At 42.0% G+C, this 15382-nt stretch overlaps 1 protein-coding gene across 7 annotated transcripts in view; it reads left to right on the top strand.

Moving 5' to 3' along the window:
• The window catches only part of VWA3B (von Willebrand factor A domain containing 3B), a 205380-nt gene that overhangs the window by 25381 nt on the left and 164617 nt on the right, over window positions 1-15382 (top strand). For all 7 annotated transcript variants that reach the window (XR_005988108.1, XM_041757342.1, XM_041757338.1 and 4 more), the window contains 2 exons: window positions 132-301; window positions 3930-4045. Coding sequence is in view for 6 of the 7 variants with exons in the window: in XM_041757342.1 (XP_041613276.1) it covers window positions 132-301; window positions 3930-4045 (286 nt within the window). In the remaining variant the exon portion in view is untranslated. The remainder of the gene's footprint in view (window positions 1-131; window positions 302-3929; window positions 4046-15382) is intronic.

Below are 15382 nucleotides of genomic sequence, written 5' to 3'. Positions count from 1 at the left end.
TTGGAGCAGTGCTGCTATTCTTGCTGTCCTCTACACCCAAAGGCCATTTTGTAGAAAGTATATTGCCAGTGAGTCTAGTACAAGGCTAGGGCACGTCAGGCAGATAAACTGTCAGTATTACTCTCTTACAGATTGAATCCATTTACTACTTTGTGGTGGGAGATGTTCCTGAGCAAACCAAGGGGCTTCTGCTTCAGAGGGCTTTGGAGATTCCATGCCCTGTCTGCACGGTGTCTTTCAATGCCAGAGGAGAAGGCACTATAGCTTTCTTGAAGGATCTGAGTGCCAAGACCCACAGCAGGTAGGCAGAAAATGTGTTCTTGAGTGACAGTGGGTGAGCTGCCTGCTTCTGCAAATCAGCAGTAGTTTTCCTAACCAATTTGTTCCTGTGTTATCCTCTTTCCTGTTGCCTTTCATCTCCATGGCTTTTTCTTCTCTTCCTTGTATTAATCTTGCCTTATTCTTTTCTGTAAGTCTGATGCTTTGACTTTAGGGGTCCTTGCTGACCTGGAGGAGACTGCTCCCTCCAAAGCTAGCTACTTCCCAGAGAGCTTAGATGACTCACCCAGGAGTGCACCTGTCATATGTGAGCTAACTGATCCAGAGCCTGCTCTGGTGCCTGCAGGCATTCACACTCAGGACTGCTATTCCCCTGCACTAATCATGCCAGGTCCAGGTACCAGACAACTTGGGGCAGCTCCTACACCCCAGAACCCACTGAAATTCTTCAGTTAGCCAATTCTGAACCTGCTGCTCTGCCTCACCCATTTTATCCTGCAGAATCCACAATAAAGGCTCTTGCTCCTGTTTTTGCTGTGTTCCCTCATGCCTGCTGACTGGCCCTGTGCTTCCCTGTGTGGTGTGGTGTGCCCCCTTATCTTGGGAACTATATTAGTAGTCATTTTGGGTCACCATAATAAATACCACAGACTGGATGGCTTAAACAAGAGAGATTTATTTCTCACACTTCTGGAGGTTGTAAAGTCCAAGATCAGAGTACTGGCTGGTTCAGTTTCTGGTGAGAGCTCCCTTCCTGGCTTGTAGACAGCTGCCTTCCTAACTCTAACCTCTCATGGGAGGGAGGGAAGGATGGATGAAGGGGGAAAGGAGAGAGAGCGAGCGAGCGCACAAGCATGCCGGTAAGCTCTCAGGTGTATCTTCTTAAAAAGATACTAATCTTGGGGTACCTGGGTGGCTCAGTCAGTTGAGCATCTGACTCTTGATGTCAGCTCAGGTCATGATCTCAGGGTCCTGAGATTGAGTCCCATGGGGCTCTATGCTTAATAGGGAGTCTGTTTGAGATTCTATCCCTCTCCTGTCCCAACCCCATTCCTGCTCACTCTCTTACACACTCTGTCTTTCAAATAAATTAATAAATAAATCTTAAAAAAAAAAACAAACCAAAGGATACTAATTGTATTGAATCAGGGCCCTACCTTTATGACCTCATTTAACATTAATTACCTCCTAAAGGCTGTATCTCCAAATATGGTCAAATATAGTTGCATTGGGGCTTAAGTCTTCAACATATGAATTTGGGGGTGGGAGATACACTATGGTCTACAGCAGCAGCTGTGAGTAGCAAACTGTATTTTCAGTGGCAGTTAAACTGATTCAGTGGCCTCATCATAGCTGAGTAATAACTGAATCTACATTTTTAAAACGTTCCCACCCTCGTCTGTGTGTATAGGTTTAGGTCTCTTGTGGAAAGAGATCAGCTACTTAAGTAGTTGTAAGGAGAATCCTTACAACTTGCCTCAGTTATCCTATCTAAAGTGGGTACAATTTCTGCCATTGAGCATTTGTTCCCAAATTTAATTGCTCATCATATTTGCCTGGGGAGCTTGTTAATAATTCAGAGGTCCAGGGCTTCACCTTACAGGCTGATTCTACATAACAGAGGGGATCCTGGGAATATGCATATAATCATTCATTTTGCATAAGAGCTGCCTAGAGAGTTTGTTTAAAATGCAAACATGTTGGCCACAGCCCCAGAGATTCTGATTTTTGGGCTCTAGGGGAGGGCCAAGAATATTCATTCTTAACAGGACTCCTGGTGATTCTGAAGACCACTGCTCTGGCTCCCATGAAATATTTTGAAAATTTTTTAACATTAGATGTTTGGCTTTAATTCTGGGTTCCCAAATCCCAAATACAAGGGGTCTCCCTGTCCTACTTTTGCTAGTGGAGAGAGTAAAAGGCAACTGGCAGGACCACCTGTCTTGCCAGTCCCCTGCTTAATTCACATGGGGCGCTTTCTCTGGGCTGGGGAGAGGTTGGGGGATAATTTAACATGGGAGAAGCTGCCATTCAGCTCCTGACTTCTAGGCTGTGTACAATTGAGTGTGAGTTTTGCAGAAATGACGACATGTATACTCTGTGCTTTCCTGTCCCTGCTCTGGCCCTTGCAAGTGCATCCAGCTCACAGCCGGTGGTGCTCTGGCCTGCTGCACCCCCTGACAGACCCCATGTCTCTTGGTCGGCATCCGCACACCTTTGGCTGTTGAAGTGCAGTTACTATGGAACTATAAAGGGTGTGCCCTGAGCTGCTCAGCTTGCAGGGAGGCTGGACTCTTGCTTCCCCAATGCCTGGGTCCGTGTCTGAACAGAGCCACCAGCCTACAAAGCAGGTTTTGCTTTCTGCATAGATGAGGGTGTATTAGCCAGAGGAAATGCCTGCCCTGTTTTCTTTTCTAATCCAGAGAATGGATCAGCGAGTAGGAAGTCCTGGGCACCAAAGGCCTTGGCTCTCAGGGTGTGGGACCTGGCGGGACAAACCTCAGCCATCCCCCCTCTGCCTTGTAAGAGGGTCACAGGACAAAGTAAACTGGACATTTCTGCTCTGGTGGAAGGACCTGTGGGAGGCAGGCACGGCCAGATTAAGGGTCCATTGTCCTCATGAGGGGCTTTTGGAACAAGGCTGGCTTATTGATTTCCTTCAAGTCCTCATTCTAGTCCCACCTGAAACCCTTTAGAAATAGGCCTGAGTCTTTCCATGGCCCAGGTGAAGCCCCCACACCTCTCCTACCATTTGTGCATCCATCTCTCCATCCCAGCCCCTGCTTGAGGATTTTCTTCATGCTGAAGAACAGGCAGAGGCGGAACTCTTAAGGGGCTGGAGGAGCATTACCCAGAGATCTCCTATTAATCTGAAAGAAATTTCCTGCCATCACCATCTTTTTGGATTCCAGATAATTGGTGTGGTGTCAAGGGTGTACTTAGCCCATCATTTTGTAGACTACTCTAGGGCTTTTTGAGTTTTAAGGTGCCCATGAACTCCCCAGGGATCTCGTTAAAGTGCTTATTCAGCCTCAGCAGATCCAGGTAGGGCCCAGGAATGTGCATCTCTGACCAGCTCCCAGGTGCTGCTGCTGCTCATGGGACCACATTTTGAGGAATCAGGCCCTAAAAACTTGTCCACACAAGAATTATTTTCATTAGTGCTTCCACTTAGGTTTTGGGGAGGTGCGTGTTTGCCGAGTTAAAGTTGACTGAAGCCTATCAGCAATTGGCAGATGAGCTAATGGTGCCTGTTGTCGCCAGCTTTCAACACTGAACCCACAGGGCCATGGGCACTGTTGGGGCCTCATTAGACTGTTGGCTTGTCAACATGGTATTGACATGATTGAAGCCTGGGAACAGAAGGATAAATATAAAGCAGAGGGTATCATTTTTCCAGGGTCAATAAATACCATTTGCTTGGGCTAATTACCCTCTAATGAAGAGAAGAGTCATCCGTTAAAATCCTAACACATTTACAGTTCTCTCTTCTCTTGCCTGCCTGTCTTTTGTTTGGGGGAATTGACCAGGTACAGAGGAAAGCCGTGAAACATCTGAGATGCTTGGCACCACATCAAGTTCACGGTCCTGGGAGAATGAATAGATGTGTGCACTAGTAGCCTAATGTTGCAAATCTCTTCATGTTTCAGATTCCACGCATTTGCAGAGAGAACAGAGTGTGTGGAGTTTCCCGCATTTGCCATAAAGGATGGTGACAGTGTAATTCCTTGGAATTTAAGGAAACTAAAGGGAAAACCCCCTCCAGGTATCTGGGATCAAAAACCCCCCACGCAACAACACAGTGTGGTTTGTATCTTAGTAACTTCAGATTTTCTGTATCTTTGGGAAATAAAGCACTAGGTAGGGACTCACGGTATCTTTTTTTAATTATTTATATGCTCCAGGGCAGTTCATGATATTAATGCTGAATTTGTCAACCTAGCGACCAGGCATAAGTTGATTACCACCGAGGGAAGTGGCCTAAGTAATAGGTGTTGAGCTACTGGAGAACCTTCTGGAGATGTGGTCCTGATGTGTCAGTACTGGACTTAGTGCCTGGGAAGGCAGGGCTGCTCTGCTGTCCAGGTGAGCTGGCTGCTGTAGTGAGGACACCCACAGTTCTTGTGGGTTCTCTGTAGCTCCGCCCAGTGACAGTAGTGCTTGTAGATTCATGTGTGGGACTGACATGCCTCTTGCAAAGGCCAGGGCCCCACAGAAACCTGTGGAGGCAGAGTGAACCTCCCCCTTTCATTCAGAGAGGATGATCAGAGAGTTTAACAAGCATAGAGAGTGAGGTCACAAAATCAGAACTAGGTTCAGAAAAAAACAGTTCCAGAAGGTTACTCAGAAAACCAAGTGGTGAGAGTTTCTTTGGGGCTGATGAAATTGCAAAGTGACAAAGATACCAAGTGAACTCCACCAAGAAAAGCAGGGAAGGAAGCTTGTGTTTGAGTGTGAGATGATGTGGTGTGATGGCAAGTAGTGGTCTGAGAGGACCCATCCCCACCTCTACCCTCCTACTCATTTTAAGTCATTGACAGAAATCTCTAGCTTCAATATAAGGCAAGAACTACTCTTGGGAGGAGCGAAGAAGCTACAGGATCTGCTTGACCCTGTCATCTACTTGACAGGGTCCTCTGTTTACAGGATGGTAGGGAGAGGCTCCCCAGAGAAGGGCACTGGGCCTGAGGAGGACACAGTTGCATTAAGGTGTGAGGTAGTCAGGTGGAGGCCAAGGCCGGGGGTTGAGTCACAAAGCCTGTCCCCTACACACACTTTGTGCCTCCAAGTAAGTAGGGGATAACCTCCTCTAGAGCTCAGTGGTGCTTATTGGTGGTACTGTTTCAGGTACCTTATGCCTTTATTGTGACGGTGAAGTGGCTATCTCCAGAGAATTTGAAAAAATGTCAATTGTTAAGCAAGGTTACTGCTAAATCGAACAGAAAAAAAATTACTTCAGGATATATACCATGCCTAGGGAAAGTAATTTGCCAGATTAAACCTCATGGGCAATGTTTCAATCAGGGTAAAGAGTGTGTGTGAGGTGGGACCCGTTCCCCAAGACATGCCAGTTTTTGTAAAGGGGTTCAGTTCTGGGTTATGTGTTCCTTGGCAACTTAGTTATAAAGGGAAACCTATCTGGCCATGTAGCTTTACATTTTCAGCATCTACCATCTTCCCAACCCTGTGACTCATACAAATTAAATTATAGATTAAAACATTTTCTGAGGCTGAAGTGCTCAGAGTGTGGCCTGCCGTTCTAGTGCCATTTCAGTGAACCCATGTTCTGAATTTGAGGAGAGATCCCAAATCCTAAACATACAATCTTGTCTCCTCCATCCATCACAGTGTTCCAGAAATGCCAACATTGCATTTCTCCCACTCAGAAACTGCCCAGAAATCCCTGACAGGCTCTTCTGGTTTGGAAAATGTATGGTTTCCAACCCGATCCACGGCCTCAGAGGTAGACGATCAATCCCTCTTGCTCAGTGCCCTTTCCCTATTTCTCACCCTTGGAAAGCAAGCATTTGCCAGTGTGAGTTCGCTTGGGCCCTTCTCCGGGCTGGGGAGAGAAGACACCCCCTCAGGAAAGCCTGCTCAGGGGTTCTTTGTGGCTCCTGTTGCATGGAAAGGAGAGACTGTCAAGTGAGGGGTTGGAGGAACACTGCTCAGACAGCTGACCTGGCAACAGGAAGAAATTCCCTGCTATTACTGACTTTCTGGACTCCAGATAATTGTCTTTCAGGGTACGATTTCCCATTACCCCATGCACTACCCCTGTGCAGAAAAGCTGTAGTCAAGATAAATAAACATTTAAAAAACTGTAGTGAAATATATGTAACGTAAAGTTTACCATCTTAACTGTTTCAGTGCACAGTGCAGTAGTGCTAAAAATGTTCGCATTGCTGTGCACCCCATCTCCAGAATTCTTCTCATCTACAAACCTGAAACTCTGTACCCGTTAAAATGACAAATCCCCATTCTCCCCTCCCCCAGCTCTGGCATTTACCATTCTACTTTCTGTCTCTGAATTTGACTACTTAGGTACCCCTGTCTGGTAGCGGTCATTTTGTGTCTGGCTCCTTTTATTTTTTTTTTTAATTTTTTATTTTTATTTATGATAGTCACACAGAGAGGGAAAGAGAGAAAGAGAGGCAGAGACACAGGCAGAGGGAGAAGCAGGCTCCATGCACCGGGAGCCCGACGTGGGACTTGATCCCGGGTCTCCAGGATCACGCCCCGGGCCAAAGGCAGGCACCAAACTGCTGCGCCACCCAGGGATCCCCTGTCTGGTTCCTTTTAACTCAGTTTGTGTCCTCCAGGTTCATCCGTATTGTAACAGGTATCAGAATCATCTCGTCTATGTATAGACCATATTTCTTTGTCCATTTATCCATCAGTGGACGCTTGAATTGCTTCCACCTTTTGTCTACTGTGCGGAATGCCGCCGTAAACACGCATATACAAATATCTCCTGGAGACTGCTTTGAGTTCTTGGCATATATACCCTAAAGTGAAATATCTGGATCACGTATGGTGGTTCTGTTTTTAACTTTTGAGGAATGTCTGCATCGTTTTCCATAGCGGCTGCTCTGTTTTTCATTCCCACGGACAGTGGGTACTCCACATCTTTTCCAGCATTTTTTTTTTTTTTCTTTTTGGTTTTGGTCAGTAGCCATCCTCCTGGGTAGAAGGTGGTATCTCATTGTGGTTTTGATTTGCATTTTCCTAATGATTAGTGATTCTGGGCATCTTTTCATGTGCTTGTTTAGATAATATTACAGTGTAGTGTTTTAAAAGTTCAAAATTGATGCTAAAAAATCCATGGTGATCAGAATGTCACAATTTTAAATAAAGACAGGCTCCAGCAATGATGTGTTAAGTCATACTGGAGCCTGGGGTAAAGGAAAAAATGTATGCCTCTGTATACATGTTTTAATTTATTATTATTTTTTAAAATATTTTTTATTTATTTGAGACACACACACACACACACACACACACACACACACACACACACAGGCAGAGAGAGAAGCAGGCTCCATGCAGAGAGCCTGACATGGGACTCGATCCCGGGTCTCCAGGATCATGCCCTGGGCTGAAACCAGTGCTAAACCGCTGAGCCACCTGGGCTGCCCTAATTTATTATTTTTAATGATTGTGTCTGGGTTATTAAAATAGTTGAAAAGTATTGAAGAATTAAGATACAGGTGTATTGAAATGATGGTATTTTAAATTTAAATACTTTGGGAGTACATTTATAGCTCTTGCTGAAGTTTTTTTTTATCAATAAAGCATGGTTACTGCTTGCTCAATCCTGTCCCACCATGTAACCTCACTTTTGCATAGGGCCTCTACTTTCTAGCCCTGTCTTGATGTTTGCTGCTTCTGTAGAGCAACACATATTCACTCTAAATTGAGCCCTCAAAGATGCCTCTCCCACTGCCTTTACTTGGGTTTTTCTATCCCCTCTGCACATGTATTACCTTTCCGAGGACTCTTTCCTGACCCTCCTCTGCCCTCTCCCCTCTCAGGCTGCTTGTGAGGCATCTGCTTGTGGCTAATGAGTCACCACCAACAGGACAGCATCTCTTAGTGATGGTTTGGGAAGGGTCCAGAAACCAGGGCAGCCAAAAATCTCTTTATAAACTCTGGTATGCAAGATAGAGCTGTTAAAAATTTCATAGTCTTATTTTTGTCACTACCTCATTCCCATTTTCTCACACATTAGGGAGAATTGTGCAGATTGTTTTTCCCCTGCTGTGGACATCCCCTGAATCCTGCAATCACAGAGTAATGTAATGACAGTAATGACAAAGGGAAAGGTGTGTGTGTGTGTGTGTGTGTGTGTGTGTGTGTGTGTAGGGTGCAGTAGTGATATTGGAGAGGTCATGGCATGGTCTCAGCCATCTACATTTCTGAAGCAAATCTCCACCTTTCAAGAAAAGGTTTGCAGGTTTGCCACCTGCAAGAGGATAGGTCTAGGTCACTGAATGGCCCTGGGCTCTCCGCCATCCGCAGCGCTGGGATGGCCAGGTCATAATATGCCGGGATGGATGTGGGAGGAACCTGGGCGCTGGGTGGGCTCCTTACCTTTCACTTTTGGGGATGACTTCCTCCCTTAGAGAGTCTGCCTTCTCCCAGCGCAGGCTCCATCACCCCCAGATGGGCCCTCCTCACTGTGGAGAACAGGATTTTTGGTTTAGATATAGGAATTGTGGGAGATTAATTCTGGCAGATGACGCCTACTTGAAGCTGTGATTCTGTGCTTTCCATCCTCACAGCCATCCTTCCCCTCAGCTTTCTGCCTGGAGCTCACTGGGTCCCTGCCTGCGTTCACACTCACGGGGCAGTGAGCAACAGCACTCTCCTCCCGTGCTTCTCTCCATTAGGTGTTCTGCCTCTTTCTCTTTTTTTTTTTCTGGGCTTGACTATTTGTTGGAGAGGAGGAGGGGTACCAACAGAGCCTAATTACTGTGGGACCAGTGTGGTGCTGCCTCCCGGAGCTCTTCTGAGCCATCCGGCCCCCCTGCGGCAGGACTTCCCTTCTAGTTAATGAGGATGGGTTCTCTTCATGGTCTTTATATATCATGAAATATTCATCTCATCCATAAGCAAAATAAAACAGAGCCATTTGAGCTTCCCTGAATTCTAAGCACTTTTTTTTTTTTTTTTTTTTTAAAGAGAAGATTCCTCTCCAGGACTGGGTAGTACTTTCATTGTTCTTGCCTGGGCCAGGCTTCCCCCTCCCCCGTAGTCTCCTGGCATGTGTCCCAGGCTACCTCTTTGATGGCAGGTTAAGATGTGAGTCAGATGGGCAGGTAGCAGGGTCTCCTTGTGTTGGTGGCTGGCTCCTGAAGAATCTGTAGACTTTAGCTTCCTAATCCTCTACACAGATTCTGTGATTCTGTGATTCTGGAGGTAATCCCATCAGTCAAGGGAATAGACAGAGGTGTGTACCTGTGGAAACCAGTCTATAATCACAGAATCACAGAATCCCCACTGAGCAGGGAGCCTGATGCGGGGCTTGATCCCATGACCCCAATATCATGACCTGAGCCAAAGGCAGATGATCAACCACTGATCCACTCAGGTACCCCAAATTATATCTTTAAATATTTGTTCTGTTCCATTGGTTTTTATTATTTTAAAGTATAAATTATTTGTTATTATTTTCAAATTTAAGAAAAACTTAGACATTGCTTGGTATGTGCCAAGTACTATTCCAGTCTCTTATCAAATTTTAAGTCCTTGGGTTCCCTGGGTGGCTCAGTGGTTTGGCGCCTGCCTTTGGCCCAGGGCGTGGTCCTGGAGTCCCAGGATTGAGTCCCACATCAGGCTCCCTGCAATGGAGCCTGCTTCTCCCTCTGCCTTTGTCTCTGCCTCTCTCTCTCTCTCTGTGTCTCTCATGAATAAATAAATAAATAATTAAAAACCCCAAATTTTAAGTCATTTAATCTTTATAATGACCCTGTGGAGTAGATACCATTATTATCTTCATTTTAGTGATGGAGAAACTAAAAGTGGTTATGAAGCTTCTGCAAATTCATATGGCAAAAAGGGCTAAGATTCAGACTCAGTTTATTCTCTTAACCTTTGCATCATGCTGGTTTTCTTCTTCAGGGACTCATTTTTTGTGTAAAGTATGATAGATTTCCATGGACTCTCATATCTATCATTTTCCCTCTAATATTTTATTTTATTTTTGAATTTTATGTATTTAATCTCTAATATTTTAAAAATACTTATGTTCATGTTCACCTTCTCTGGTATCTTACAGTATATTTTCTTCATTGAATTTCTACCAATTTCATCTGTGATTTGGTTTCTTCTTTCCTGAATATTTCATCTCTTCCTGTTTATTGCCATCTTACTCTTGAGTTCTTGTATTTCTGCTTCATTTTCTTCCTTCTTTGAGATGATGGCTTCATATATATTTTTTAACTTATGGTGAAATATTGATCATAATTTTTCATGTGTTTCTTGATAACATTTTTAGTGAATATTACTCCTCTTGATAGTTTTGCTGTTCTTTTTTTTTTCATTATAGTAGCCTTGTTTGGATGCTGTGTGCATCCTTTTTATTATTCATAACTAAAGAGAGATAAGATAGATATCTGTATGGAGGTTGTATGGGAGGTAGTGAGGCAGGGGTCCTTCACTGCTCAAAGGCTTGCTTCTCTGCTGCTCAGAGAGAGAGGTTCCTACAAATAAGTCTGTGCTGGGTGACACTTTGTGAAGCCTTACCTCTTCTGCTTTTCTCTAACATACAGACTTTTGCTACTAGCCCTTGTCATTGAGGTTCAAGTATCCAGTGTTGCCAACCAGGCTCACCCTTGACTTTGGGGGGGTCCTCCATTTTCTAATACCTGCCCTAGCTGTCTAGACCATTCCAGGTGCACTTTCTCTGTGCTTACTTCTGCACAGCTTCTGCCTATTTCAGCTGCTCTTGACAACCCTTAGCTGGATGTTTGGTGGAAGAAGGCAAATGTGTTTTCTTTTTTAATTCTCATACTCACCCCCCATAATCTTTAGAAAAAAGAAAAGATACTGAGTTATATAGTTGTGTTTATCCTGGAAGTAAAGACTAAGTCTGGAATGTTCAGAGATGTATTAAAGTGAGCTCTAAAACCAGCTCTGAACCTGATGTCTTCATCTTTTGTATGGGGTGGACAGTATCTTTCACTTTTTCTTGTCACCTGTTTATGTGTCATGTATTATGTTACCACTCACTTTATTTATGTAAAATTAATAAAGTATCATTTGAACACTTAGCACATCTTTTATCAACTTCTCAAATTCCAAAATATCTTCCAATAGGTTGGCATAAAATTCTGGTGTTTTAAAGAGTACAATTTGTAAATTTTAAAAAATTAACATTTTAGGTCATTTTTTCCCCTTCCCACTATTTCTTAGAAACCATGATATATCACTTCTAATTATTGGGTGAGAGTGATAAAGTGTACTGACCTGCTCAGTGTTTAACTCTTGTTACTTTAAAGGACTTTTTCCCAAAATGATCAAAACTGGTGTGTGTGTGTGTGTGTGTGTGTGTGTGTGTGTGTGTGTGTGTTGTTAGGTGCATTATATACATTACCTCATTTAATCCTCAAAACAAGTATGTGAAGTGAGTGGTGGTATTATTCCAATTTTTCAAAAGAAAAACAGCCTTCGAATTCTTTTTTAAAGTTACATGACTAGTAAAGAGACAGAGCAGAAGGTCTGAGCCTAGGCTGTCATAAACATTATGCTTTCCTGCACTGTGCAGACATAGTGTAGACAATTTAGAAAATACAGAGAAAAAGGAAGATAAATATTGTTGCCACCCAGAGATTTTTACTATTGAACAGACTGGTGTATTTCCTTCCAGTGTTCTTTACTGTATACTTTTTAAAAGAAAATTAAAGCATCAGCATCATATTATGTGCCACTTTGAATATTGCATTTTCCTTAATATCGTAGCAAGTATTTTTCCATGTTCTTATAAAACTTCTGTAAGTAATATTAAAAGATACACAATTTGACCTTTGACCAACACAAGGGTTAAGAGCATCAAACCCTAAGCAGTAAAAAATCCACATGTAACTTGACTCCCTGAAAACTTAACTACTAATAGCCTATTGTTGACCAGAAGCCTTATGATAACAAAAACAGTTGATTCACATATTTATTTTTATGTTATATGTGTTAAATATTGTGTTCTTATAATAAAGTAAGCTAGAATAAAGAAAATGTTTTAAGAAAATCATAACAGAAAATGTTTATAGTACTGTGCTGTATTGAAAAAAAATCTGTGTATAAGTGGTCCCACATAATTCAAACCCATGTTGTTTAAGGGTCATTTGTACTTCATTAAAGTGATATACTATGATTTTATAAATCACTTCTTGTTGGACATTTGGGTAAGTTTGAATTTTTTTGCTATTAGAGATAGTAAAGCGCTTATCTTTTTCTGTGGTGTATTTCCTCCTGTATTTTAGACTTTTGGGGGAATAGATTTCCTAGTAGTGAAGATACTGGATCAACATGTTTGAACATTTTGATTAGTCTCTTACATGGACTTGCTTTCCAAAAACTGTTTTAAGTTGGTATAACTCAAGTCAACAGTGTATAGGGAATCTCCATTTCATGGAAACTGAATTTGCATAAAAATAGTTATCTCGTTTCTATCTGAATTTCTTCCATGAAGAAACTAATGTCATTAGTAGTAAATACTAGTGGAATGGAACATTTTTGTATTTAACTTCCTTTATGAAGTACCTGCTTGTCTTTTGCCCATTTATTTATTGAAGTCTTGTATTTCTTATCATATCACGTGAACTCTTTGTATATTAATGACATTAACTCACCAGTATTATTACTTATTGATAGTTTATCCTAGTTATTGTTTTCCTTTTCATTTTGGCCATCATTTATATGCACCCTTAAAATTTGCATGGCAAGTCCAGTCTGTCAATTCTGTAACTTCTTTGTGATTCTGTATCTTTTCCTTTTGGTCTTTTATGGCCTGAATTGAAAATGAAAACAAAGATCTTTTTGGTCCCTCTAGATTTGTTTTTGAGGTGTGGTGTAATGTAAGGATTGTAAACAGATTTTTCCTTAAATAGCTAACAGTTGAATTCACATCATTCATACTCATGAACCTTTATCTTTCTTCTTCTTCACTGATGTCTGTGGCTTCCTTTGTAATATATTGCATCCCTGGGTGTAGGCTTGCTTCTGGGCCATCTGCCCTGCTCCATTGCCCTTTCCTGTTCTTGGCTTTCCTTTCTGGTGGTGACCTTTTGACATTAATTGGTCTTTCATCCTGCCCTGGATATTTATTGTAGATGTGAAAAACAAATCTGCTATTATCCAAATAAATCTTCATTTTGGGTGTTACCAGACTGAATCTTCTGAGGGGAGAGCACGTGTGCTTGGTTTCTGTGCTTCAGTAAACACTTACTTGTTTTCTCACAATATCCATGGACGTTTTAAGGTTTTTATTTTTTGTACTTGATACCTTTTTCTTTCCCTCCTTTCTCTTTTTTTCTTTTCTCCAGTCCTTTTCCCACACTATTTATTAGTATAGTTTTGGGGAGGTCCAGTGGTACAACTTGAAAGCAAAACAAAAGATTGAGCTGTATCAGTGGTTTGCTTACTACAGCTTGTCAGTGTATGCCATCCTTAAAAAACATTTGGGAGAATAACATTGGCATTTTTACTTATCATCAAGTGGAGATGGCTGTAATTATTCTCTAAAGTTTCCAAAGTCATTTAGAATGCTCCACCATAAACTAACAGAGACTGGGTAAACTAGATACATTGCTACAAATTCTGATTTCATTTTATTTTGACATTTGATACTTATTGGCAAGTAGATATTTATAGGAGTCTGCCTTTCTCATAATGGGTTTAATAAAGAAATTGTAGTAGTATCTGCAAATAAATTAGTTATGCATGAATTATTACCAACTTTTAGGCTTTGTATTTTGGGGTAATTCCTTACATCAGCCTCTTCCTCTAAGAAAGTAAAAACTAGTTGTAGGCTGAGAGCAATTTTGTCTTGTTTCTTATTTCATTGCAAAGACAACAATCGATATATCATGTATAGTCCTTTATTCCGTGCTTGCTTTGGGTTCTTGTATGTATATTAATTCCCTGGAAGAATTTCCCTCCACATTGAAGTTTTTCCTGTTTATTTTTCTAGGATGTTCTTTTCAGGTGATGGAAAGCTTTTCCATTGTTTTGACAGAGACTGTTTAGGATGGTACATTAAATAGCACATGACATTTTAAGTTGTTCTTACATTACCTCCCAAGTGTTTAAGGTCAATCTTCTTTGACTGTCAAGAATGTTTAGAGAGAGGATAGGAAGGGGACTAGGGTTTGTGGCACGTCCTGCGTTAGCCCTCTTGAGCAGTTGTGCAGATGGTGGTGGCTACCCACCTCGGGGATCAAGAGGAGATTGCCTCTAACCCTGATTCTGTGGCCAGGTGCTGTCTAAAGACCTTCCTCCTGGACTTCTTTTATGGGAGAACTTTTATGGGACGAGGCATAGCCTTTTGTTCCCCTTGCCCTTTGGGATCCTCTGACTGCCAGCACTGTGGCTGGTTTTCCCCAATCAGCCTGGATGAAAATTCAGCTCTTCTGTTATTTCCTTCTACTGCCCTTCTCTCACACTTTTCATTAGGAGTGACTTTAAATGCTACTGACCCTCTGGAAGTTGAGAAAAAACTGACATACGTCCTCCTTGGCTCTTCCCTTCTATTTTCTCCTTTTGGGTTTCTGAAGCCTCTCACCATTCCTTTTTAATCCTAATGATGTATATCTTGTAGTTGGGGTTTTTGAGCTTCTTGGACCTGCTGGTTTATAGTTTCCATCAAATTTAGAAATATTCAGCCATTATTTCTTAATCACAGGTCTATAGGTCAACTGTAGTTTGGTAAATCTAGGATGGACTTATCCTTTCTTAACTGGTACTATCCAGGATATATTCTTATTGTCATGAATAGCATGAGCACAAGAGCCAGGCCAAACCATGCAGCCATACGTAAGGCCCCTGCTCATGTCATGTCCACTAACATTCCACTGGCCAAAGCCAATTACATAACTAAGTCCAACATCAATGGAATGGGGAGGGAAGTAAATTTTTGCTAACAGCAATGGAAGCTTTCACAATCTTTTGTTCTTGTGTGGTTCTTTTTTTTTGGTTCTGGAAAACACTGCTGCTGGAAAGTGAATCAACTTTGGAATTAGACCTAGATTCAAACCCTAGTTTTGCCACTAACTATTTGTGTGACCTTAGCAAGTTACCTAACCTTTCTAAACTATGTTCCCTCAGTTGTAAAAATGGTAATAACCACATTTACCTCATACGGTTTTTGGGAAAATTAAAACATGTAACACACATGGAAATGTTTAGTGCAAAGTTGGCATTCAGTTAATGTTAGTTTCCTTTTGGGATTCCAAGTGGGCTTTTATTGCAGATACTGGTTCTAGAAAGTAAAACAATTTGACATGATACAAAAGCCTCTGTCATAAAGAATATTTTTAGAATAGTCATGATATTAACCAGTTTATTTTCATTCACAATGATGGATGAGAATTGGCATTTGGATCCA

The sequence above is a fragment of the Vulpes lagopus genome, chromosome 5, assembly GCF_018345385.1.
Source record: "Vulpes lagopus strain Blue_001 chromosome 5, ASM1834538v1, whole genome shotgun sequence".
NCBI classification, from domain to species: Eukaryota; Metazoa; Chordata; class Mammalia; order Carnivora; family Canidae; genus Vulpes; species Vulpes lagopus.
This window is presented reverse-complemented; position numbering and strand designations above follow the sequence as displayed.